The sequence below is a fragment of the Oncorhynchus clarkii genome, unplaced genomic scaffold (genome assembly GCF_045791955.1).
Source record: "Oncorhynchus clarkii lewisi isolate Uvic-CL-2024 unplaced genomic scaffold, UVic_Ocla_1.0 unplaced_contig_13658_pilon_pilon, whole genome shotgun sequence".
Lineage (NCBI taxonomy): Eukaryota > Metazoa > Chordata > Actinopteri > Salmoniformes > Salmonidae > Oncorhynchus > Oncorhynchus clarkii.
In genome coordinates this window covers 47,230-74,316 of record NW_027257995.1, presented here as the reverse complement: position 1 = coordinate 74,316, position 27,087 = coordinate 47,230, and the positions used below count along the sequence as shown (strand labels likewise).

General features: G+C 45.6%; 1 protein-coding gene across 1 annotated transcript in view; it reads left to right on the top strand.

Moving 5' to 3' along the window:
• Nucleotides 1–26,342, top strand: part of LOC139394435 (SH3 and multiple ankyrin repeat domains protein 3-like) — a 92,489-nt gene extending 66,147 nt beyond the window's left edge. The window contains exons 13-22 of the mRNA XM_071142501.1: nt 1,274–1,387; nt 1,831–1,906; nt 2,034–2,116; nt 10,776–10,900; nt 21,668–21,800; nt 21,907–21,987; nt 22,161–22,184; nt 23,142–23,272; nt 23,879–23,984; nt 24,328–26,342. Of these exons, the coding sequence (XP_070998602.1) occupies nt 1,274–1,387; nt 1,831–1,906; nt 2,034–2,116; nt 10,776–10,900; nt 21,668–21,800; nt 21,907–21,987; nt 22,161–22,184; nt 23,142–23,272; nt 23,879–23,984; nt 24,328–26,342 (2,888 nt within the window). The remainder of the gene's footprint in view (nt 1–1,273; nt 1,388–1,830; nt 1,907–2,033; nt 2,117–10,775; nt 10,901–21,667; nt 21,801–21,906; nt 21,988–22,160; nt 22,185–23,141; nt 23,273–23,878; nt 23,985–24,327) is intronic.
• The last annotated feature ends 745 nt before the right edge of the window (nt 26,343–27,087 follow it).

The window sequence follows — 27,087 nt, the reverse complement described above, 5'->3', positions numbered from 1 at the left end:
GGGTTAGAGGTACTAACAGACAGGGTTAGAGGTACTAACAGACAGGGAAGTAATAGACAGGGTTAGAGGTACTAACAGACAGGTTTAGAGGAACCAACAGACAGGGAACTAACAGACAGGGTTAGAGGTACTAACAGACAGGGTTAGAGGAACTAACAGACAGGGAACTAACAGACAGGGAACTAACAGACAGGGTTAGAGGAACTAACAGACAGGGAACTAACATACAGGGTTAGAGGAACTAACAGACAGGGAACTAACAGACAGGGAACTAACAGACAGGGTTAGAGGAACTTACATACAGGGTTAGAGGTACTAACAGACAGGGTTAGAGGAACCAACAGACAGGGAACTAACAAACAGGGAACTTACAGACAGGGTTAGAGGAACTAATAGACAGGGTTAGAGGTGCTAACAGACAGGGAACTAACAGACAGGGTTAGAGGTGCTAACAGACAGGGAACTAACAGACAGGGTTAGAGGTGCTAACAGACAGGGAACTAACAGACAGGGTTAGAGGAACTAACAGACAGGGAACTAACAGACAGGGTTAGAGGAACTAACAGACAGGATTAGAGGAACCAACAGACAGGGAACTAACAGACAGGGTTAGAGGAACTAACAGACAGGGAACTAACAGACAGGGTTAGAGGAACTAACAGACAGGGAACTAACAGACAGGGTTAGAGGAACTAACAGACAGGGTTAGAGGAACTAACAGACAGGGTTAGAGGAACTAACAGACAGGGGTAGAGGAACTAACAGACAGGGTTAGAGGAACTAACAGACAGGGTTAGAGGAACTAACAGACAGGGTTAGAGGAACTAACAGACAGGGAACTAACAGACAGGGTTAGAGGAACTAACAGACAGGGAACTAACAGACAGGGTTAGTGGTACTAACAGACAGGGTTAGAGGAACTAACAAACAGGGAACAGGGACCAACAGGGACCAAGGGTTACACGGACCAACATTCCTATATTAATATGTAAAATTGTTCCAGTACTGAGTATAGGAGAAGGGGGGAATGCAATAGTTTATACAGTATAGTATTATGCATGTATTCCTATGTTAATATATTCTACTGTTACAGTGCTGAGTATAGGAGAAGGGGGGAATGCAATAGTTTATACAGTATAGTATTATGCATATATTCCTATGTTAATATATTCTACTGTTACAGTGCTGAGTATAGGAGAAGGGGGGAATGCAATAGTTTATACAGTATAGTATTATGCATATATTCCTATGTTAATATATTCTATTGTTACAGTGCTGAGTATAGGAGAAGGAGGGTTCTGGGAGGGTTCAGTTAAAGGACGGACCGGATGGTTTCCTGCTGACTGTGTTGAAGAGGTCCAGATGAGACAGTACGACCCACGCCTAGGTAACACACAAACGTTTTCTTCTTTCCTCGTGGGGACCTAAAAGTGATTTACTTCCAAAATCCTAACCCCAAACCCTAACCCTAAATATAACCCTAATTCTAACCCTGGTCCTAATTGTACCCCTATCCCTAAACCTAACCCCAAAGCAATTTTCCTCACGGGGACTTGGGAAATGTCCCCACGAGGGAGAGTTTTCCTTGTTTTACTATCCTTGTGTGGGAATTTTGGGGATTTAAAGTCCCCACAAGGACAGGAGAACCAACCCTCACACACATCATACTGTGTGTTCTGCTTAGCCTACTGCAGGTCCTCTAACCCACATTCTCCCTCTAATGGAAGAGGAGGACATGTTTCAGAGAATGAGGACATGTCTCTTGACTGAAGTGTGTGTGATTTGTGTGCGTGTGTGCTTGCGTGCATGTGCGTTGGCTGGTGTATGTAGAAACGCGAGAGGATCGCACCAAGAGGCTTTTCAGACATTACACCGTGGGTTCCTATGACAACTACACTTCCTACAGGTAGCTAATGTGCACATGCACACACACACACACACACACACACACACACACACACACACACACACACACACACACACATTATAAGTCCGCTTCTATTGTATAACTGATCCTTGCCCTCTGACCCCAGTGATTATGTCATCGAGGAGAAGAGTTCTGTGCTACAGAAGAGAGACAGTGAAGGATTTGGCTTCGTCCTCCGTGGAGCTAAAGGTAAAGAGGGTTGGAATGTACCTAGGGTTAGGAGAATGTATCTAGGGTTAGGAGAATGTATCTAGGGTTAGGAGAATGTACCTAGGGTTAGGAGAATGTACCTAGGGTTAGGAGAATGTACCTAGGGTTAGGAGAATGTACCTAGGGTTAGGAGAATGTATCTAGGGTTAGGAGAATGTACCTAGGGTTAGGAGAATGTATCTAGGGTTAGGAGAATGTACCTAGGGTTAGGAGAGTTTATCTAGGGTTAGGAGAATGTATCTAGGTTAGGAGAATGTATCTAGGTTATGAGAATGTATCTAGGGTTATGAGAATGTGTCTAGGGTTAGGAGAATGTACCTAGGGTTAGGAGAATGTACCTAGGGTTAGGAGAATGTACCTAGGGTTATGAGAATGTACCTAGGGTTATGAGAATGTACCTAGGGTTATGAGAATGTACCTAGGGTTATGAGAATGTACCTAGGGTTATGAGAATGTATCTAGGGTTAGGAGAATGTATCTACGGTTAGGAGAATGTATCTAGGGTTAGGGTTAGGAGAAAGTATCTAGGTTAGGAGAATGTACCTAGGGTTATGAGAATGTATCTAGGGTTAGGAGAATGTATCTACGGTTAGGAGAATATATCTAGGGTTAGGGTTAGGAGAAAGTATCTAGGTTAGGAGAATGTATCTGGGGTTAGGAGAATGTACCTAGGGTTAGGAGAATGTAACTACGGTTAGGAGAATGTATCTAGGGCTAGGAGAAAGTATCTAGGTTAGGAGAATGTACCTAGGGTTATGAGAATGTACCTAGGGTTAGGAGAATGTACCTAGGGTTATGAGAATGTACCTAGGGTTATGAGAATGTATCTACGGTTAGGGTTAGGGTTAGGGTTAGGGTTAGGGTTAGGGTTAGGGGTTAGGGTTAGGGTTAGGGTTAGGGTTAGGGTTAGGGTTAGGAGAAAGTATCTAGGTTAGGAGAATGTATCTGGGGTTAGGAGAATGTACCTAGGGTTAGGAGAATGTACCTAGGGTTATGAGAATGTACCTAGGGTTATGAGAATGTACCTAGGGTTATGAGAATGTATCTAGGGTTAGGAGAATGTATCTACGGTTAGGAGAATGTATCTAGGGTTAGGGTTAGGAGAAAGTATCTAGGTTAGGAGAATGTATCTGGGGTTAGGAGAATGTACCTAGGGTTAGGAGAATGTACCTAGGGTTAGAAGAATGTAACTAGGGTTATGAGAATGTACCTAGGGTTAGGAGAATGTAACTACGGTTAGGAGAATGTATCTAGGGCAAGGAGAAAGTATCTAGGTTAGGAGAATGTATCTAGGGTTAGGAGAATGTACCTAGGGTTAGGAGAATGTACCTAGAGTTAGGAGAATGTACCTAGGGTTATGAGAATGTACCTAGGGTTAGGAGAATGTACCTAGGTTTATGAGAATGTACCTAGGGTTATGAGAATGTATCTAGGGTTAGGAGAATGTATCTACGGTTAGGAGAATGTATCTAGGGTTAGGGTTAGGAGAAAGTATCTAGGTTAGGAGAATGTATCTGGGGTTAGGAGAATGTACCTAGGGTTAGGAGAATGTACCTAGGGTTAGAAGAATGTACCTAGGGTTATGAGAATGTACCTAGGTTTAGGAGAATGTAACTACGGTTAGGAGAATGTATCTAGGGCTAGGAGAAAGTATCTAGGTTAGGAGAATGTATCTAGGGTTAGGAGAATGTACCTAGGGTTAGGAGAATGTAACTAGAGTTAGGAGAATGTACCTAGGGTTATGAGAATGTATCTAGGGTTAGGAGAATGTATCTACGGTTAGGAGAATGTATCTAGGGTTAGGGTTAGGAGAAAGTATCTAGGTTAGGAGAATGTATCTGGGGTTAGGAGAATGTACCTAGGGTTAGGAGAATGTACCTAGGGTTATGAGAATGTACCTAGGGTTATGAGAATGTACCTAGGGTTATGAGAATGTATCTAGGGTTAGGAGAATGTATCTACGGTTAGGAGAATGTATCTAGGGTTAGGGTTAGGAGAAAGTATCTAGGTTAGGAGAATGTATCTGGGGTTAGGAGAATGTACCTAGGGTTAGGAGAATGTACCTAGGGTTAGAAGAATGTACCTAGGGTTATGAGAATGTACCTAGGGTTAGGAGAATGTAACTACGGTTAGGAGAATGTATCTAGGGCTAGGAGAAAGTATCTAGGTTAGGAGAATGTATCTAGGGTTAGGAGAATGTACCTAGGGTTAGGAGAATGTACCTAGAGTTATGAGAATGTACCTAGGGTTATGAGAATGTACCTAGGGTTAGGAGAATGTACCTAGGGTTATGAGAATGTACCTAGGGTTATGAGAATGTATCTAGGGTTAGGAGAATGTATCTACGGTTAGGAGAATGTATCTAGGGTTAGGGTTAGGAGAAAGTATCTAGGTTATGAGAATGTATCTGGGGTTAGGAGAATGTACCTAGGGTTAGGAGAATGTACCTAGGGATAGAAGAATGTACCTAGGGTTATGAGAATGTACCTAGGGATAGGAGAATGTAACTACGGTTAGGAGAATGTATCTAGGGCTAGGAGAAAGTATCTAGGTTAGGAGAATGTATCTAGGGTTAGGAGAATGTACCTAGGGTTAGGAGAATGTAACTAGAGTTAGGAGAATGTACCTAGGGTTATGAGAATGTACCTAGGGTTAGGAGAATGTACCTAGGGTTAGGAGAATGTATCTAGGGTCAGGAGAATGTATATAGGGTTAGGAGAATGTACCTAGGGTTAGGAGAATGTACCTAGGGTTAGGAGAATTTATCTAGGGTTAGGAGAATATATCTAGGTTAGGAGAATGTATCTAGGTTATGAGAATGTACCTAGGGTTATGATAATGTATCTAGGGTTAGGAGAATGTACCTAGGGTTAGGAGAATGTACCTAGGGTTAGGAGAATGTACCTAGGGTTATGAGAATGTACCTAGGGTTATGAGAATGTACCTAGGGTTATGAGAATGTCTCTAGGGTTAGGAGAATGTATCTACGGTTAGGAGAATGTATCTAGGGTTAGGGTTAGGAGAAAGTATCTAGGTTAGGAGAATGTATCTAGGGTTAGGAGAATGTACCTAGGGTTATGAGAATGTACCTAGGGTTATGAGAATGTATCTAGGGTTAGGAGAATGTATCTACGGTTAGGAGAATGTATCTAGGGTTAGGGTTAGGAGAAAGTATCTAGGTTAGGAGAATGTATCTGGGGTTAGGAGAATGTACCTAGGGTTATGAGAATGTACCTAGGGTTAGAAGAATGTACCTAGGGTTATGAGAATGTACCTAGGGATAGGAGAATGTAACTACGGTTAGGAGAATGTAACTACGGTTAGGAGAATGTATCTAGGGCTAGGAGAAAGTATCTAGGTTAGGAGAATGTATCTAGGGTTAGGAGAATGTACCTAGGGTTAGGAGAATGTAACTAGAGTTAGGAGAATGTACCTAGGGTTATGAGAATGTATCTAGGGTTAGGAGAATTTATCTACGGTTAGGAGAATGTATCTAGGGTTAGGGTTAGGAGAAAGTATCTAGGTTAGGAGAATGTATCTGGGGTTAGGAGAATGTACCTAGGGTTAGGAGAATGTACCTAGGGTTATGAGAATGTACCTACGGTTATGAGAATGTACCTAGGGTTATGAGAATGTACCTAGGGTTAGGAGAATGTACCTAGGGTTATGAGAATGTACCTAGGGTTATGAGAATGTATCTAGGGTTAGGAGAATGTATCTACGGTTAGGAGAATGTATCTAGGGTTAGGGTTAGGAGAAAGTATCTAGGTTAGGAGAATGTATCTGGGGTTATGAGAATGTACCTAGGGTTATGAGAATGTACCTAGGGTTAGAAGAATGTACCTAGGGTTAGGAGAATGTACCTAGGGTTAGGAGAATGTAACTAGAGTTAGGAGAATGTACCTAGGGTTATGAGAATGTACCTAGGGTTAGGAGAATGTACCTAGGGTTAGGAGAATGTACCTAGGGTTAGGAGAATGTACCTAGGGTTAGGAGAATTTATCTAGGGTTAGGAGAATATATCTAGGTTAGGAGAATGTATCTAGGTTATGAGAATGTACCTAGGGTTATGATAATGTATCTAGGGTTAGGAGAATGTACCTAGGGTTAGGAGAATGTACCTAGGGTTAGGAGAATGTACCTAGGGTTATGAGAATTTACCTAGGGTTATGAGAATGTACCTAGGGTTATGAGAATGTATCTAGGGTTAGGAGAATGTATCTACGGTTAGGAGAATGTATCTAGGGTTAGGGTTAGGAGAAAGTATCTAGGTTAGGAGAATGTATCTAGGGTTAGGAGAATGTACCTAGGGTTATGAGAATGTACCTAGGGTTATGAGAATGTATCTAGGGTTAGGAGAATGTATCTACGGTTAGGAGAATGTATCTAGGGTTAGGATTAGGAGAAAGTATCTAGGTTAGGAGAATGTATCTGGGGTTAGGAGAATGTACCTAGGGTTAGGAGAATGTACCTAGGGTTAGGAGAATGTACCTAGGGTTATGAGAATGTACCTAGGGTTAGGAGAATGTAACTACGGTTAGGAGAATGTATCTAGGGCTAGGAGAAAGTATCTAGGTTAGGAGAATGTATCTAGGGTTATGAGAATGTACCTAGAGTTAGGAGAATGTACCTAGGGTTATGAGAATGTACCTAGGGTTAGGAGAATGTACCTAGGGTTCGGAGAATGTACCTAGGGTTAGGAGAATGTACCTAGGGTTAGGAGAATGTACCTAGGGTTAGGAGAATGTATCTAGGGTCAGGAGAATGTATATAGCGTTAGCAGAATGTACCTAGGGTTAGGAGAATGTACCTAGGGTTAGGATAATTTATCTAGGGTTAGGAGAATATATCTAGGTTAGGAGAATGTATCTAGGTTATGAGAATGTACCTAGGGTTATGATAATGTATCTAGGGTTAGGAGATTGTACCTAGGGTTAGGAGAATGTACCTAGGGTTAGGAGAATGTACCTAGGGTTATGAGAATGTACCTAGGGTTATGAGAATGTACCTAGGGTTATGAGAATGTACCTAGGGTTATGAGAATGTATCTAGGGTTAGGAGAATGTATCTACGGTTAGGAGAATGTATCTAGGGTTAGGGTTAGGAGAAAGTATCTTGGTTAGGAGAATGTATCTGGGGTTAGGAGAATGTACCTAGGGTTAGGAGAATGTACCTAGGGTTAGGAGAATGTACCTAGGGTTATGAGAATGTACCTAGGGTTAGAAGAATGTATATACGGTTAGGAGAATGTATCTAGGGTTAGGGTTAGGAGAAAGTATCTAGGTTAGGAGAATGTATCTGGGGTTAGGAGAATGTACCTAGGGTTAGGAGAATGTACCTAGAGTTAGGAGAATGTACCTAGGGTTATGAGAATGTACCTAGGGTTAGGAGAATGTACCTAGGGTTATGAGAATGTACCTAGGGTTATGAGAATGTATCTAGGGTTATGAGAATGTACCTAGGGTTATGAGAATGTACCTAGGGTTATGAGAATGTATCTAGGGTTAGGAGAATGTATCTACGGTTAGGAGAATGTATCTACGGTTAGGAGAATGTATCTAGGGTTAGGGTTAGGAGAAAGTATCTAGGTTAGGAGAATGTATCTGGGGTTAGGAGAATGTACCTAGGGTTAGGAGAATGTACCTAGGGTTAGAAGAATGTACCTAGGGTTAGGAGAATGTACCTAGGGTTAGGAGAATGTAACTAGAGTTAGGAGAATGTACCTAGGGTTATGAGAATGTACCTAGGGTTAGGAGAATGTACCTAGGGTTAGGAGAATGTATCTAGGGTCAGGAGAATGTATATAGGGTTAGGAGAATGTACCTAGGGTTAGGAGAATGTACCTAGGGTTAGGAGAATTTATCTAGGGTTAGGAGAATATATCTAGGTTAGGAGAATGTATCTAGGTTATGAGAATGTACCTAGGGTTATGATAATGTATCTAGGGTTAGGAGAATGTACCTAGGGTTAGGAGAATGTACCTAGGGTTAGGAGAATGTACCTAGGGTTATGAGAATTTACCTAGGGTTATGAGAATGTACCTAGGGTTATGAGAATGTATCTAGGGTTAGGAGAATGTATCTACGGTTAGGAGAATGTATCTAGGGTTAGGGTTAGGAGAAAGTATCTAGGTTAGGAGAATGTATCTAGGGTTAGGAGAATGTACCTAGGGTTATGAGAATGTACCTAGGGTTATGAGAATGTATCTAGGGTTAGGAGAATGTATCTACGGTTAGGAGAATGTATCTAGGGTTAGGATTAGGAGAAAGTATCTAGGTTAGGAGAATGTATCTGGGGTTAGGAGAATGTACCTAGGGTTAGGAGAATGTACCTAGGGTTAGGAGAATGTAACTACGGTTAGGAGAATGTATCTAGGGCTAGGAGAAAGTATCTAGGTTAGGAGAATGTATCTAGGGTTATGAGAATGTACCTAGAGTTAGGAGAATGTACCTAGGGTTATGAGAATGTACCTAGGGTTAGGAGAATGTACCTAGGGTTCGGAGAATGTACCTAGGGTTAGGAGAATGTACCTAGGGTTAGGAGAATGTACCTAGGGTTAGGAGAATGTACCTAAAGTTAGGAGAATGTACCTAGGGTTAGGAGAATGTATCTAGGGTCAGGAGAATGTATATAGGGTTAGGAGAATGTACCTAGGGTTAGGAGAATGTACCTAGGGTTAGGATAATTTATCTAGGGTTAGGAGAATATATCTAGGTTAGGAGAATGTATCTAGGTTATGAGAATGTACCTAGGGTTATGATAATGTATCTAGGGTTAGGAGATTGTACCTAGGGTTAGGAGAATGTACCTAGGGTTAGGAGAATGTACCTAGGGTTATGAGAATGTACCTAGGGTTATGAGAATGTACCTAGGGTTATGAGAATGTACCTAGGGTTATGAGAATGTATCTAGGGTTAGGAGAATGTATCTACGGTTAGGAGAATGTATCTAGGGTTAGGGTTAGGAGAAAGTATCTTGGTTAGGAGAATGTATCTGGGGTTAGGAGAATGTACCTAGGGTTAGGAGAATGTACCTAGGGTTAGGAGAATGTACCTAGGGTTATGAGAATGTACCTAGGGTTAGAAGAATGTATATACGGTTAGGAGAATGTATCTAGGGTTAGGGTTAGGAGAAAGTATCTAGGTTAGGAGAATGTATCTAGGGTTAGTAGAATGTACCTAGGGTTAGGAGAATGTACCTAGAGTTAGGAGAATGTACCTAGGGTTAGGAGAATGTACCTAGGGTTAGGAGAATGTACCTAGGGTTAGGAGAATGTACCTAGGGTTAGGAGAATGTACCTAGAGTTAGGAGAATGTACCTAGGGTTAGGAGAATGTACCTAGGGTTAGGAGAATGTACCTAGAGTTAGGAGAATGTACCTAGGGTTAGGAGAATGTACCTAGGTTAGGAGAATGTATCTAGGGTTAGGAGAATGTATCTAGGGTTAGGAGAATGTATCTAGGGTTAGGAGAATGTACCTAGGTTAGGAGAATGTATCTAGGGTTATGAGAATGTATATAGGGTTAGGAGAATGTATCTAGGGTTAGGAGAATGTACCTAGGGTTAGGAGAATGTACCTAGGGTTATGAGAATGTATCTAGGGTTATGAGAATGTACCTAGGGTTATGAGAATGTACCTCGGGTTATGAGAATGTATCTAGGGTTAGGAGAATGTACCTAGGGTTAGGAGAATGTACCTCTGGTTATGAGAATGTATCTTGGGTTAGGAGAATGTATCTAGGGTTAGGAGAATGTACCTAGGGTTAGGAGAATGTATCTAGGGTTAGGAGAATGTATCTACGGTTATGAGAATGTACCTCGGGTTATGAGAATGTATCTAGGGTTAGGAGAATGTATCTACGGTTAGGAGAATGTATCTAGGTTATGAGAATGTATCTAGGGTTATGAGAATGTATCTAGGGTTAGGATAATGTACCTAGGGTTAGGAGAATGTACCTAGGGTTAGGAGAATGTACCTAGGGTTATGAGAATGTACCTAGTGTTATGAGAATGTACCTCGGGTTATGAGAATGTATCTAGGGTTAGGAGAATGTATCTACGGTTAGGAGAATGTATCTAGGGTTAGGGTTAGGAGAAAGTATCTAGGTTAGGAGAATGTATCTGGGGTTAGGAGAATGTACCTAGGGTTAGGAGAATGTACCTAGGGTTAGGAGAATGTACCTAGGGTTATGAGAATGTACCTAGGGTTATGAGAATGTACCTAGGGTTATGAGAATGTATCTAGGGTTAGGAGAATGTATCTACGGTTTGGAGAATGTATCTAGGTAGGAGAATGTGGGGTGGCAAGGTAGCCTAGTGGTTAGAGCGTTGGACTAGTAACCGAAAGGTTGCAAGTTCAAATCCCCGAGCTGACAAGGTGACAAGGCTGTCGTTCTGCCCCTGAACAGGCAGTTAACCCAGTGTTCCTAGGCCGTCATTGAAAATAAGAATTTGTTCGTAACTGACTTGTCAGTCAGTATCTAGGGTTAGGAGAATTTATCAGGGTTAGGAGAATGTATCTAGGTTTAGGAGAATGTATATAGGTTAGGAGAATGTCTAGACAATGATATTAAATCAGTTGAACATAACTCAAATTTAAGACACATAGATCGTGTTTGTGTGTGTGTGTGTGTGTGTAGCGGAGACCCCAATAGAGGAGTTTGCTCCTACCCCAGCGTTCCCGGCGCTGCAGTACCTGGAGTCTGTTGACTTGGAGGGCGTGGCCTGGAGGGCGGGGCTTCGCACTGGGGACTTCCTCATTGAGGTGAGAGATGTATAGAGTTCACAACGTGATCATTGTACGTACACACCATAGATATCACAGCATACCTATTCTATTATACTCACCATAGAGATGTATAGATATCACAGCATATCTATTCCATTATACTCACCATAGAAATGTATAGATATCACAGCATATCTATTCCATTATACTCACCATAGAGATGTATAGATATCACAGTGTTTCTGTTCCCTCATACTCACCATAGAGATGTATAGAGATTACAACATTGCACCTGTCTCATTATGACAGCAGTGGCAGTTCTAACTTGTATGGCTCGAACCCCCCCCCCCCAAAGATCACCATTCTTCACTAACTGTAATTGTTATTCAGACATTTGGAACAGACAAATAGACAAATAGAAACAAATTGTAGTTTATAAATACAAATAAAAAGATAATCAAATTATTGCACTAATACTAACAAAAAATACACAAATAAAACCTAAATTGCACAAATTCAACATCACACAAATACAAACTTATAAAGAAGAGAACCTGATTATTACACTATTGGTATTCAAACAAGAAACGTACAAACTAAATTGCACAAATGCCATCTAAACCCTGACCTTTCTTGCCTTCCTTGATGCAAAGTCATCAATTTCATCATCATAAGAAGTCTTCTCAGCAATTATATGGTTAATACTGATGACAGAAAGGCCACTAAGGTGTTCCTATGACATGGTGAACCTCAGGTAGGATTTGATGAGCTTCAGCTTTGAAAAGGTCCTCTCTGCTTCAGCTACGGTCACTGGAAGAGTGAGACAAATTCTGAGAGCAGTCCACAAATTTGGATACATTTCTGAGAGCCTCATTTCGTGTAGAAATATCAGCAGCTCAAGCAGGGTCATGATCTTCGATGGCAAGTTCTTCCGTTCCTGTGCAAGCTCTCTGCCATCCAAGTCTGAGTGTTCTTTATAGTGCAGTGTCATACTCAGGGCCTCACAATGTTCTGTCAGCTTCTCATTTGAGAGACTTTGGAAGGTTGACAGCACTCCAAACTTCTCTCCCACATTTCCCACATTGTGGAAAAAAAGGGCTGAGGTTGCAGCATCAACAACGCCATTGAAAAAATGTCACCACAAGCGTCTTCAGGGCATCACTCAAAGAATGATTTGAATGAAAAGTGCTGCTTTGTGGACCTCAGCCTTTTTTGTTGTAGAACGGCCTCTACATTCATACCCTCGCAAATATCCTTGGTTGAAGTTTGTGCAGTCATAAAGTATGTTGCCCTGTAGCTGCTGAGACCTCTCTCTGTCTTTCTGAGAAGACTTACTGCAACATCCACATGCATACTTGGAGACGGCATCAGCTTGCTCACATGTTGGATCTGGCTCAAGATGTCATGCCACACCACTGTACAGATGCTGAAGCGGTATGATCCCACCTCTGACAAGGACTGGGCCTCAATCTTTATCACAGGGTCTTTGGTTTGATCCCTCACCTCAATCAGTGGCTCTCTCACTGTGACTGCCTGATACCTCAGTGGCTCTCTCACCGTGGCTGTCTGATACCTCAATGGCTCTCACCGTGGCTGCCTGATTCCTCAGTGGCTCTCTCACCACTGCTGCCTGATACCTCAGTGGCTCTCTCACCACTGCTGCCTGATACCTCAGTGGCTCTCTCACCACTGCTGCCTGATACCTCAGTGGCTCTCTCACCACTGCTGCCTGATACCTCAGTGGCTCTCTCACCGTGGCTGCCTGATTCCTCAGTGGCTCTCTCACCGTGGCTGCCTGATACCTCAGTGGCTCTCTCACCACTGCTGCCTGATACCTCAGTGGCTCTCTCACCGTGGCTGTCTGATACCTCAGTGGCTCTCTCACCGCGGCTGCCTGATACCTCAGTGGCTCTCTCACCGTGGCTGTCTGATACCTCAGTGGCTCTCTCACCGCGGCTGCCTGATACCTCAGTGGCTCTCTCACCACTGCTGTCTGATACCTCAGTGGCTCTCTCACTGTGGCTGCCTGATACCTCAGTGGCTCTCTCACCACTGCTGCCTCATACCTCAGTGGCTCAACACTCTTAACTTTCCTCTTTGATCCTCATTGCCGGTTCTTTCCATGTTTTCATGCAGTTTTGAGGTTCTGGACTGCTGCCTTGTGAAGTCAGCAAAAAACTTGCATGTTTCCAGTCTGTCATTGTGTTTATTTTATGCAGGGATGCACACATAAACACACATGCGTGTACCCACGTGCGCACAAACACACCTGAAGAATCCTGCTGGGGAGAAGTGGAAACAAATGGGTCTTCATTTCTGGAGAGGCCTGCGTGGCTGAGGAGGTAGATGGCTCCTCGTCCTGAGGCTCAGAGATCATTTCTGAAGAGGCCTGTGTGGCTGAGGAGGTAGATGTCTCCTCGTCCTGAGGCTCAGAGATCATTTCTGAAGAGGCCTGTGTGGCTGAGGAGGTAGATGTCTCCCCATCCTGAGGCTCAGAGATCATTTCTGAAGAGGCCTGTGTGGCTGAGGAGGTAGATGACTCCTCATCCTGGCCAGTGCCAGAGGGTGCTCCATAATATTTCAGAAGTGCCCCTAAATGTGCATGTTTTTATATATTTTTTTATTTCACCTTTATTTAACCAGGTAGGCTAGTAGAGAACACCTTTATTTAACCAGGTAGGCTAGTAGAGAACACCTTTATTTAACCAGGTAGGCTAGTAGAGAACACCTTTATTTAACCAGGTAGGCTAGTAGAGAACACCTTTATTTAACCAGGTAGGCTAGTAGAGAACACCTTTATTTAACCAGGTAGGCTAGTTGAGAACACCTTTATTTAACCAGGTAGGCTAGTTGAGAACACCTTTATTTAACCAGGTAGGCTAGTTGAGAACACCTTTATTTAACCAGGTAGGCTAGTAGAGAACACCTTTATTTAACCAGGTAGGCTAGTAGAGAACACCTTTATTTAACCAGGTAGGCTAGTTGAGAACACCTTTATTTAACCAGGTGGGCCAGTTGAGAACACCTTTATTTAACCAGGTAGGCCAGTTGAGAACACCTTTATTTAACCAGGTAGGCTAGTTGAGAACACCTTTATTTAACCAGGTAGGCTAGTAGAGAACACCTTTATTTAACCAGGTAGGCTAGTAGAGAACACCTTTATTTAACCAGGTAGGCTAGTAGAGAACACCTTTATTTAACCAGGTAGGCTAGTAGAGAACACCTTTATTTAACCAGGTAGGCTAGTTGAGAACACCTTTATTTAACCAGGTAGGCTAGTTGAGAACACCTTTATTTAACCAGGTAGGCTAGTTGAGAACACCTTTATTTAACCAGGTAGGCTAGTAGAGAACACCTTTATTTAACCAGGTAGGCTAGTAGAGAACACCTTTATTTAACCAGGTAGGCTAGTAGAGAACACCTTTATTTAACCAGGTAGGCTAGTAGAGAACACCTTTATTTAACCAGGTAGGCTAGTAGAGAACACCTTTATTTAACCAGGTAGGCTAGTAGAGAACACCTTTATTTAACCAGGTAGGCTAGTTGAGAACACCTTTATTTAACCAGGTAGGCTAGTTGAGAACACCTTTATTTAACCAGGTAGGCTAGTTGAGAACACCTTTATTTAACCAGGTAGGCTAGTAGAGAACACCTTTATTTAACCAGGTAGGCTAGTAGAGAACACCTTTATTTAACCAGGTAGGCTAGTTGAGAACACCTTTATTTAACCAGGTGGGCCAGTTGAGAACACCTTTATTTAACCAGGTAGGCCAGTTGAGAACACCTTTATTTAACCAGGTAGGCTAGTTGAGAACACCTTTATTTAACCAGGTAGGCTAGTAGAGAACACCTTTATTTAACCAGGTAGGCTAGTAGAGAACACCTTTATTTAACCAGGTAGGCTAGTAGAGAACACCTTTATTTAACCAGGTAGGCTAGTAGAGAACACCTTTATTTAACCAGGTAGGCTAGTTGAGAACACCTTTATTTAACCAGGTAGGCTAGTTGAGAACACCTTTATTTAACCAGGTAGGCTAGTTGAGAACACCTTTATTTAACCAGGTAGGCTAGTAGAGAACACCTTTATTTAACCAGGTAGGCTAGTAGAGAACACCTTTATTTAACCAGGTAGGCTAGTTGAGAACACCTTTATTTAACCAGGTGGGCCAGTTGAGAACACCTTTATTTAACCAGGTAGGCCAGTTGAGAACACCTTTATTTAACCAGGTAGGCTAGTTGAGAACACCTTTATTTAACCAGGTAGGCTAGTTGAGAACACCTTTATTTAACCAGGTGGGCCAGTTGAGAACACCTTTATTTAACCAGGTAGGCTAGTTGAGAACACCTTTATTTAACCAGGTAGGCTAGTAGAGAACACCTTTATTTAACCAGGTAGGCTAGTAGAGAACACCTTTATTTAACCAGGTAGGCTAGTTGAGAACACCTTTATTTAACCAGGTAGGCTAGTAGAGAACACCTTTATTTAACCAGGTAGGCTAGTTGAGAACACCTTTATTTAACCAGGTAGGCTAGTTGAGAACACCTTTATTTAACCAGGTAGGCTAGTAGAGAACACCTTTATTTAACCAGGTAGGCTAGTAGAGAACACCTTTATTTAACCAGGTAGGCTAGTAGAGAACACCTTTATTTAACCAGGTAGGCTAGTAGAGAACACCTTTATTTAACCAGGTAGGCTAGTTGAGAACACCTTTATTTAACCAGGTAGGCTAGTAGAGAACACCTTTATTTAACCAGGTAGGCTAGTTGAGAACACCTTTATTTAACCAGGTAGGCTAGTTGAGAACACCTTTATTTAACCAGGTAGACCAGTTGAGAACACCTTTATTTAACCAGGTAGGCTAGTAGAGAACACCTTTATTTAACCAGGTAGGCTAGTTGAGAACACCTTTATTTAACCAGGTAGGCTAGTTGAGAACACCTTTATTTAACCAGGTAGGCTAGTAGAGAACACCTTTATTTAACCAGGTAGACCAGTTGAGAACACCTTTATTTAACCAGGTAGGCCAGTTGAGAACACCTTTATTTAACCAGGTAGGCCAGTTGAGAACACCTTTATTTAACCAGGTAGGCTAGTAGAGAACACCTTTATTTAACCAGGTAGGCTAGTAGAGAACAAGTTCTCATTTACAACTGCGACCTGGCCAAGATAAAGCATAGCAGTGTGAACAGACAACAACACAGAGTTACACATGGAATAAACAATAAACAAGTCAATAACACAGTAGAAAAAAGAAAAAAAGAGAGTCTATATACATTGTGTGCAAAAGGCATAATTACAATTTTGCAGATTAACACTGGAGTGATAAATGATCAGATGGTCATGTACAGGTAGAGATATTGGTGTGCAAAAGAGCAGAAAAGTAAATAAATATAAACAGTATGGGGATGAGGTAGGTACATTTTAAGTATTTTAAGTTAGCCTACAGCATTGGACATTCCCCTTTACTGAGCTCAGGACCTAGTCAGTTCAATCACAGAAAACCTTTATGATGTTACCTCAATGAAAGTTAACCAAATCAATAATGTGCTAGTTAGGTTGCAGGCTACACACATTATCATGATGAAACTGTGTGAAATTATATCCTATGTTATGGAAGCTAGTTGGACAGAAAACGGAATATTGTCACCCTATATGTAATAGCATAGCGAGCAACATAGGCTAACAAACATAAGAGTTATACTAGCCTGTTTCATTACATGCATAATATTATACTCAGAAAGAGATGACCTAACCCTAACCCTAACCCTAATACTAGCCTGTTTCATTACATGCATAATATTATACTCAGAAAGAGATGACCTAACCCTAACCCTGACCCTAATACTAGCCTGTTTCATTACATGCATAATATTATACTCATAAAAAGATGACACAGCTGCATACCGTTATCTTTTGCTCGTTTCTCCTCTTCTTCTTTCTCCTAAACTGGGCACCTGATGGCGTGGACCTTTTCTTATCCATTTGTGTTGATTTGGCACTCGAGCATCAATACATTACTCATCTCCCCCAACACTGTCAACCAAGAGTCAAGACTAAACCAATTCACCTTGGTGGTGTGCAGACTGGTTTTATATTATTATTAACCATTTCACAGAAACCAGAAAAACAATGCACCAATATGTCTGTGAAACGATATATTCACAGTATTATGAATGAATTGTGGTTTATTTGGTAGCATTTCACAATGTGTCTGATTTTATTAATTGCATTAGTACTGTACAAAGATAGAGGTTCACTATTTGATAGATTCCCCCGCTCCCCCTACCTCGGGCTTCCAGTGGGGAGACCTGAGGTCAACCTAACCCCGCCCCCCCCCCCTACCTCGGGCTGCCAGAGGGGAGACCTGAGGTCAACCTACCCCCGCCCCCTCCCCTACCTCGGGCTTCTAGTGGGGAGACCTGAGGTCAACCAAACCCCGCCCCCCCCTACCTCGGGCTTCTAGTGGGGAGACCTGAGGTCAACCTACCCCCGCCCCCCCTACCTCGGGCTTCCAGTGGGGAGACCTGAGGTCAACCTACCCCCGCCCCCCCCTACCTCGGGCTTCCCGTGGGGAGACCTGAGGTCAACCTACCCCCGCCCCCCCCTACTTCGGGCTTCCAGTGGGGAGACCTGAGGTCAACCTACCCCCGCCCCCCCCTACCTCAGGCTTCCAGTGGGGAGACCTGAGGTCAACCTACCCCCGCCCCCCCCCCCTACCTCGGGCTTCCAGTGGGGAGACCTGAGGTCAACCTACCCCCTCCCCATCTGGCACTTCTGAGTGGGAGACCTTCCCAAACTAGAATCAGGTCACCCACTCCAACAAGGTTAATTGACCCACATTCCCACACGGTGACATGATTTAATTGATGTGATGTGCAAATGAGCGATTGAAAACCGATCGAGCAAATGTCACCATTCCAAATTTTTGGGTGCGGGTGCCCAACAAGATGCCGCCCGGGCGGCCGCCCATGTCTCCCCGGGAGGCCGCCCATGTCTCCCCGGGAGGCCGCCCATGTCTCCCCGGGAGGCCGCCCATGTCTCCCCGGGAGGCCGCCCATGTCTCCCCGGGAGGCCGCCCATGTCTCCCCGGGAGGCCGCCCATGTCTCCCCGGGAGGCCGCCCATGTCTCCTCGGGAGGCCGCCCATGTCTCCTCGGGAGGCCGCCCATGTCTCCTCGGGAGGCCGCCCATGTCTCCTCGGGAGGCCGCCCATGTCTCCCCGGGAGGCCGCCCATGTCTCCCCGGGAGGCCGCCCATGTCTCCTCGGGAGGCTGCCCATGTCTCCCATACCTAAATCCGCCGCTGCAACAGTGCCATTGAGACCAAGTAGCCGATGTTCTTGTTCTACTACTTCTACGAGTTGGTTAACAAACTGAAAGGGTGCTTACTGGAAGGTGTAGTCTGAACAGGTTTAAAGACAAGGTTGATGATTTACTGCCCCCTGGAGGGTGTAGTCTGAACAGGTTTAAAGACAAGGTTGGTGATTTACTGCCACCTTCTGTATGGAATGTTTTCTCACCAGTCTAATTAATTGGCTGATCCCTCCTAATGACCTGGATGGAAACATATGATTAGGCAGGGGCGTATGCTTTATGGTTAACGATACGTGGTGTGGTCACAACAACATACAGGAACTCAAGTCCTTCTGTTCACCTGATTTAGAATTCCTCACAATCAAATGTCGACCACATTATCTACCAAGGGAATTATTTTCGATTATAATCACAACCGTATATATTCCCCCCCAAGCAGACACATCGATGGCTCTGAACAAACTTTATTTGACTCTTTGCAAACTGGAATCCACATATCCTGAGGCTGCATTCATTGTAGCTGGGGATTTTAACAAGGCTAATCTGAAAACAAGACTCCCTAAATTGTATCAGCATATCGATTGTGCAACCAGGGCTGGTAAAACCTTGAATCATTGCTATTCTAATGTCCGTGAGGCATATAAGGCCCTCCCCCGCCCTCCTTTCGGAAAAGCTGACCACGACTCCATTTTGTTGCTCCCTGCTTATAGACAGAAGCTAAAACAAGAAGCTCCCGCGCTGAGGTCTGTTCAACCCTGGTCCGACCAATCTGATTCCACGCTCCAAGACTGCTTCCATCACGTGGACTGGGATATGTTTCGTATTGCGTCAAACAACAACATTGACGAATACGCTGATTCGGTGAGCGAGTTCATTAGAACGGGCGTTGAAGATGTCGTTCCCATAGCAACAATTAAAACATTCCCAAACTAGAAACCGTGGATTGATGGCAGCATTCGCGTGAAACTTAAAGCGCGAACCACTGCTTTTAATCAGGGCAAGGTGACCGGAAACATGACCGAATACAAACAGTGTAGCTATTCCCTCCGAAAGGCAATCAAACAAGCTAAGCTTCAGTATAGAGACAAAGTAGAATCGCAATTCAACGGCTCAGACACAAGAGGTATGTGGCAGGGTCTACAGTCAATCACGGATTACAAAAAGAAAACCAGCACTGTCACGGACCAGGATGTCTTGCTTCCAGGCAGACTAAATAACTTTTTTGCTCGCTTTGAGGACAATACAGTGCCACTGACACGGCCTGCAAACCAAAACATGCGGACTCTCCTTCACTGCAGCCGAGGTGAGTAAAACATTTAAACGTGTTAACCCTCGCAAGGCTGCAGGCCCAGACGGCATTCCCAGCCGCGCCCTCAGAGCATGCGCAGACCAGCTGGCTGGTGTGTTTACGGACATATTCAATCAATCCACCATTGTTCCTGTTCCCAAGAAAGCTAAGGTAACTGAGCTAAACGACTACCGCCCCGTAGCACTCACTTCCGTCATCATGAAGTGCTTTGAGAGACTAGTCAAGGACCATATCACCTCCACCCTACCTGACACCCTAGACCCACTCCAATTTGCTTACCGCCCAAATAGGTCCACAGACGATGCAATCTCAACCACACTGCACACTGCCCTAACCCATCTGGACAAGAGGAATACCTATGTGAAAATGCTGTTCATCGACTACAGCTCAGCATTTAACTCCATAGTACCCTCCAAACTTGTCATCAAGCTCGAGACCCTGGGTCTCGACCCCGCCCTGTGCAACTGGGTACTGGACTTCCTGACGGGCCGCCCCCAGGTGGTGAGGGTAGGTAACAACATCTCCACCCCGCTGATCCTCAACACTGGGGCCCCACAAGGGTGCGTTCTGAGCCCTCTCCTGTACTCCCTGTTCACCCACGACGTGGCCATGCACGCCTCCAACTCAATCATCAAGTTTGCGGTAGGCTTGATTACCAACAACGACGAGACGGCCTACAGGGAGGAGGTGAGGGCCCTCGGAGTGTGGTGTCAGGAAAATAACCTCACACTCAACATCAACAAAACTAAGGAGATGATTGTGGACTTCAGGAAACAGCAGAGGGAACACCCCCCTATCCACATCGATGGGACAGTAGTGGAGAGGGTAGTAAGTTTTAAGTTCCTCGAAGTACACATCACAGACAAACTGAATTGGTCCACCCACACAGACAGCATCGTGAAGAAGGCGCAGCAGCGCCTCTTCAACTTCAGGAAGCTGAAGAAATTCGGCTTGTCACCAAAAGCACTCACAAACTTCTACAGATGCTCAATCGAGAGCATCCTGTCGGGCTGTATCACCGCCTGGTACGGCAACTGCTCCGCCCACAACCGTAAGGCTCTCCAGAGGGTAGTGAGGTCTGCACAACGCATCACCGGGGGCAAACTACCTGCCCTCCAGGAAACCTACACCACCCGATGTCACAGGAAGGCCATGAAGATCATCAAGGACAACAACCACCCGAGCCACTGCCTGTTCACCCCGCTATCATCCAGAAGGCGAGGTCAGTACAGGTGCTACAGCTGGGACCGAGAGACTGAAAAACAGCTTCTACCTCAAGGCCATCAGACTGTTAAACAGCCACCACTAACATTGAGTGGCTGCTGCCAACACACTGACACTGACTCAACTCCAGCCACTTTAATAATGGGAATTGATGGGAAATGATGTAAATATATCACTAGCCACTTTAAACAATGCTACTTAATGTAATGTTTACATACCCTACATTATTAATCTCATACGTATACGTATATACTGCACTCTATATCATCTACTGCATCTTTATGTAATACATGTATCACTAGCCACTTTAAACTATGCCACTTTGTTTACATACTCATCTCATATGTATATACTGTACTCGATACCATCTACTGCATCTTGCCTATGCCGCTCTGTACCATCACTCATTCATATATCTTTATGTACATATTCTTTATCCCTTTACACTTGTGTGTATAAGGTAGTAGTTTTGGAATTGTTAGTTAGATTACTCGTTGGTTATTAATGCATTGTCGGAACTAGAAGCACAAGCATTTCGCCACACTCGCATTAACATCTGCTAACCATGTGTATGTGACAAATACATTTGATTTGATTTGATTTGATGATGATCCTTCTTTAACCCACAGGAAGTCCCACCCAGACTACTTCAAAATGGTGAAAGTCGTAGTCGTAATTGGAATGCCCGGGCTAAAATATGCTTTTGGGCACTAGAGTCCTCTATACATGTTTATGGCACACAACTAAATACAGACGCAGAAGTACATTCTATTAATACAATGGCCAGTGGTGGAATGGTGTGTGTGTGTGTGTGTGTGTGTGTGTGTGTCTGTCAGGTAAATGGTAGTGATGTGGTGAAGGTGGGTCATAGACAGGTTGTACTCTGCAGTGCTATGTAACCCTAACCCTATGTTGAATGTATGTGTGTGTGTGTGTGTGTGTGTGTGTGTGTGTCAGGTAAATGGTAGTGATGTGGTGAAGGTGGGTCATAGACAGGTGGTGTCGCTGATCCGTCAGGGAGGAAGTCAGCTGCTGATGAAGGTTGTTTCAGTCACACGCAAACCTGAGTCTGACTTAGTCCGTAAGAAAGGTACGGGATAGTGTGTGTGTGTTTCTGTGTGATTTCTGTGATAAAGGTGAATGGATGGGTTTTGGTCATGCTGTGACTCATTTGATTGGCTGACATCCCCCAACAGCACCTCCTCCGCCTAAGAGAGCACCCAGCACGTCGCTCACACTGCGCTCCAAATCTATGACTGCTGAACTGGAAGAGATAGGTAGGAGAGAGAGAAAGAGAGACATACACACACACACACACACACACACACACACACACACACACACACACACACACACACACACACACACACACACACACACACACACACACACACACACACACACACACACACACACAGTGAGTGACCTGATCTGTACTTTCTCCTGTAAGCCTCTGCCAGGAGGAGACGAGGGGGTGAGTGTGTGTTGTGTTGGAATTGTATTGTGTTGTAGTGCTATGTAATGTTGTGTAGTAGTGCTATGTAATGTTGTGTAGTAGTGCTATGTAATTCTGTGTTGTAGTGCTATGTAATACTGTGTTTTACTGTGTAGTGCTATGCAGTACTTTGTAGTGCAATGTAATGCTGTGTTGTAGTGCTATGTAATACTGTGTTTTACTGTGTAGTGCTATGTAGTACTGTGTTTTACTATGTAGTGCTATGTAATACTGTGTTTTACTGTGTAGTGCTATATAGTACTGTGTAGTACTGCTATGTATTACTGTGTTGCTGTACTGTGTTGTAGTACTGTGTTGTATTGTGTTGTAGTTATGTGTTGTACTGTGTTGTAGTGCTATGTGGTACTGTCTTGTAGTACTGTTGTAGTTATCTGTAGTGTTATGCGGTACTGTGTTGTAGTACTGTGTTGTAGTGCTATGTGGTACTGTGTTGTAGTACTGTGTTGTAGTACTGTGTTGTAGTGCTATGTGGTACTGTGTTGTAGTACTGTGTTGTGATGTGTTGTACTGTGTTGTAGTGCTGTATTGTAGTTGTGTTGTGGTACTGTGTTGTAGTTATGTGTTGTAGTGCTATGTGGTACTGTGTTGTAGTTATGTGGTGTACTGTGTTGTATTACTGTGTTGTATTTATGTCTTGTGTTGTAGTGCTGTGTGGTGTTGTACTGTGTTGTAGTACTGTGTTGTAGTACTATGTGGTACTGTGTTGTAGTACTGTGTTGTAGTACTGTGTTGTAGTGCTATGTAGTACTGTGTTGTAGTACTATGTTGTAGTACTGTGTTGTAGAGCTATGTAGTACTGTGTAGTGCTAATTGGTACTGTGTTATAGTACTGTGTTATAGTACTGTGTTGTAGTGCTATGTAGTACTGTGTTGTACTGTGTACTTTGTTGTACTGTGTACTTTGTTGTATTTCAGAAAAGCTGGACGAGATGTTGACTGGGTCCCAGGAGGCCATGATGAGAAAATGCCCCTTGGAGGCGGACTACAGAGCGGCCACCGTGAAGCAGCGTCCAACCAGCAGACGAATTACTCAACAAGAGATCAACGTAAGTCGGATGAGTCACTATTGATTCACTCAGTCACGATTTACTGCTGATTCACTCAGTCAAGATTTACTGCTGATTCACTCAGTCACGATTTACTGCTGATTCACTCAGTCACGATTTACTGCTGGTTCACTCAGTCACGATTTACTGATGGTTCACTCAGTCACGATTTACTGCTGGTTCACTCAGTCACGATTTACTGCTGGTTCACTCAGTCACGATTTACTGCTGATTCACTCAGTCACGATTTACTGCTGATTCACTCAGTCACGATTTACTGCTGATTCACTCAGTCACGATTTACTGCTGATTCACTCAGTCACGATTTACTGCTGATTCACTCAGTCACGATTCACTACTGGTCCAGACAAATGCTGTTTCTTTAAAACGCATGTGATCCCAGGTATTCTCTCACTGTATGTGTGGTGTGGGTGTGTGTGTGTGTGTGGTGTCTGTATGTGTGTGTGTGTGTGTGGTGTGGTGTGGTGTGGTGTGTGTGTGTGTGTGTGTGGTGTGGTGAGGTGTGTGGTGTGTGGTGTGTGTGTGTGTGTGTGTGTGTGGTGTGGTGAGGTGTGGTGTGGTGTGTGGTGTGTGTGTGTGTTGTAGTCTTTGTTTGAGCGGCAGGGCCTGCCTGTTCCTCCAGGGGTTTCCTTGGGTCTGGAGAAAGCCACCATGCAGCTGCCTCGTGGAATGTCTCGGACCAAGTCCTTCGGTGAGACAATTACATTATTCTAACTATTACCAGAATCCAGTGGCGAACCATGGCTATTGGACCTAGGCGCTCATGAAACAGGCCTGAGGCTGAGCCATGCTACTCACACATAGACAGCACCCGCTCAGATAATGTTACCAGCAACAACAACCAAACTGCTTACACAACCTATGGTAGAGAGGAGGAGGCAAAGCAAGAGGGTCCACTCCTGTCAAAATGTGTCCACGTGGGAATACAGAGATTCTGTTTAATAAGCAGACTGATAATCCCCCCCACCCAAGGCTTATACCTTTAGAGGTTAAGGTTATATTCAGGTTATAATATCCCAGTCTCTCCCCTGCAGGTGCACCAGAGGATGACAGGATCTCTGCACTGATTGGAGAGCATCGGTTTCCAAGGAGCTCTTCGATGACTGATGGCTTCATACCTCCTCCTCCCCAGACTGCCCCCCCTCCTCCCCCCTCTCACTACTTCCTGGACTCTGGCCCGCCACCGGCCTTCTGCCCTCCACCTCCCCCGCAGCGAGCAGCCGATCAATCACACTCCAGCTTCAAGCCGGGGGCGGAACCTAGGCTGCACGAGGTCTGTGATTCGCCAACGTCTCGGAGCCATGCAGAGCGGCAGAGGAAAGCTCGCTCCATGATCATCCTGCAGGACTCACCTGTACCAGGCTATCTACCTGCAGAATTTGCCCCCCTAGGCCGACCTTCTGGGGCTACAGCAGGGCTGGGCCTGTCCCGACCCAGCCCTGCTGCTTCTCCCAGCCCCCTCTCCAGAACCAGCCCTGCTGCCTCCCCCAGCCCCCTCTCCAGAACCAGCCCTGCCCCCAGCCCCCTCTCCAGAACCAGCCCTGCCCCTAGCCCCAGCATCCTCTCCAGAACCAGCCCTGCCCCCAGCCCTAACCCTCCATCGGAGCGCAGCAGCAACAGGAGGCGTGGCCGACCAGTAGAGAACCCGTATGCCAACGTGGGTCAGCTGCCTGCCCCCCCCAGCAAGCCTCAGCGCCGCAAGTCTCCGCTCCTCAAACAGCTGCAGGTGGAGGAGGGGCCCAGCAGGGCAGAGCTATACCAGCAGCAGGTGCTCACTGAGCGTGCTCAGATACGGGTCACGCCCCCTCAGGGCCGTAGGTCCTCCTTCTTCCTGTCAGTGGAGGGAGGGGGTTCAGAGCCCCCTCCCATCCTACTGACCCAGTCCCACTCTGTAGATGACCTGGGGGAGCTGCCCCCCCCCATCCCCGTCCTCTCCCCCTCCTCCTCCCCCCACTCCACCTTTCTCCACCCACTGACAGGCAAGCCTCTGGACCCCTCCTCCCCCCTCGCCCTGGCCCTCGCTGCCCGCGAACGAGCTCTCACTGCACGCACACCCAGCCCTGAACCCAGAACCAAACACGCACACTCACCTAGCCCCGAGCCCAGGCCGAAACACGCACACTCACCCAGCCCCGAGCCCAGGCCCAAACGAACCCCTCCTCCCCTGACCAGCCCTGAGCTCCATCATAAACGTATCAACCCACCCATTTTCCTTGAAGGACAGCTGGAGCGGCCAGTCGTAGAGCGGCCAGAGACAGAAGGCGGAGTCACATCTCCTGCTGTGCCCTCCCCCGAGCGTTGGCAGGCTATGCCCCTCCCTCCCATCAGTCAGGTGACCATCAATATAACCAATGAAAGCCAGCCGGCAGGACGGGGTCTGGGGGAAGAGCTGATTGAGGCGCTGCATGGACAATTACAGAGGAGGAGAAGTCTGACCGTTGGCAGCTCAGAGGAGGAGGGCGGGCCTTATACGATAACCCAGGGCCAATCAGAGAGGAGGAAGAGTCTGGAGGGAGGGCCTTACACGGTGACCCTGCCCCCTGCACTGCTGTCATCCAGTGATGAGGAGACGAGGGAGGAGCTTCGTAAGATTGGTCTGGTGTCTCCTCCCCTGGTGTTTGCCACGCCCCCCTCCCCCACCCAGCCCCCCTCCTCCCTCAGCCTGTCACCACGGAGACCCCAGGCAGGTGAGGGCAGGGGAGGAGGGGAGTCAGCTCCAGACTCAGGGGTGGAGGAGGGAGACCCTCACATAGAGAACATCTTATCCCCCAGCAGCACCCCGGCCCCCAGCCTGCCCCCCACCCTGCCCTCCCCAGAACCCCCACAGCCTTTCACTGCCACCCCGAAAACTCTGCCCTCCACCACCTCAGACTCCCAGAGCCTGAAGCCCAGGCTGCGTTCTCCCCTGGGCCGTGGTCGCTCTGCTCTCAGGGATCCTCTACTGAAACAGTCTTCAGACAGCGATCTGCTTCCATCTGGCTGTGGACCTGGACGCCCACCACCCTACCTCTTCCAGGTAACCCTGACCCACCCTACCTCTTCCAGGTAACCATGACCCACCCTAACTCTTCCAGGTAACCATGACCCACCCTAACTCTTCCAGGTAACCATGACCCACCCTAACTCTTCCAGGTAACCCTGACCCACCCTACCTCTTCCAGGTAACCCTGACCCACCCTACCTCTTCCAGGTAACCCTGACCCACCCTACCTCTTCCAGGTAACCCTGACCCACCCAACCTCTTCCAGGTAACCTTAACCCATCCTACCTCTTCCGGTAACCCTGACCCTAACCCACCCTACCTCTTCCAGGTAACCCTGACCCTAACCCACCCTACCTCTTCCAGGTAACCCTGACCCTAACCCACCCTACCTCTTCCAGGTAACACTGACCCTAACCCACCCTGATACCTCTTCAGGTAAACCTGACCGTGACCCACCCTACCTCTTCAGGTAACCCTGACCCTAACTCACCCTACCTCTTCCAGGTAAACCTGACCCTAACCCACCCTACCTCTCCCAGGTAACCCTGACCCTAACCCACCCTGATACCTCTTCAGGTAAACCTGACCCTGACCCTGACCCACCCTACCTCTTCAGGTAACCCTGACCCTAACTCACCCTACCTCTTCAGGTAACCCTAACCCACCCTACCTCTTTAGGTAACCCTGGCCCTAACCCAACCTACCTCTTCCAGGTAACCCTGACCCTAACCCACCCTACCTCTTCCAGGTAACCCTGACCCTAACCCACCCTACCTCTTCAGGTAACCCTGACCCTAACCCACCCTACCTC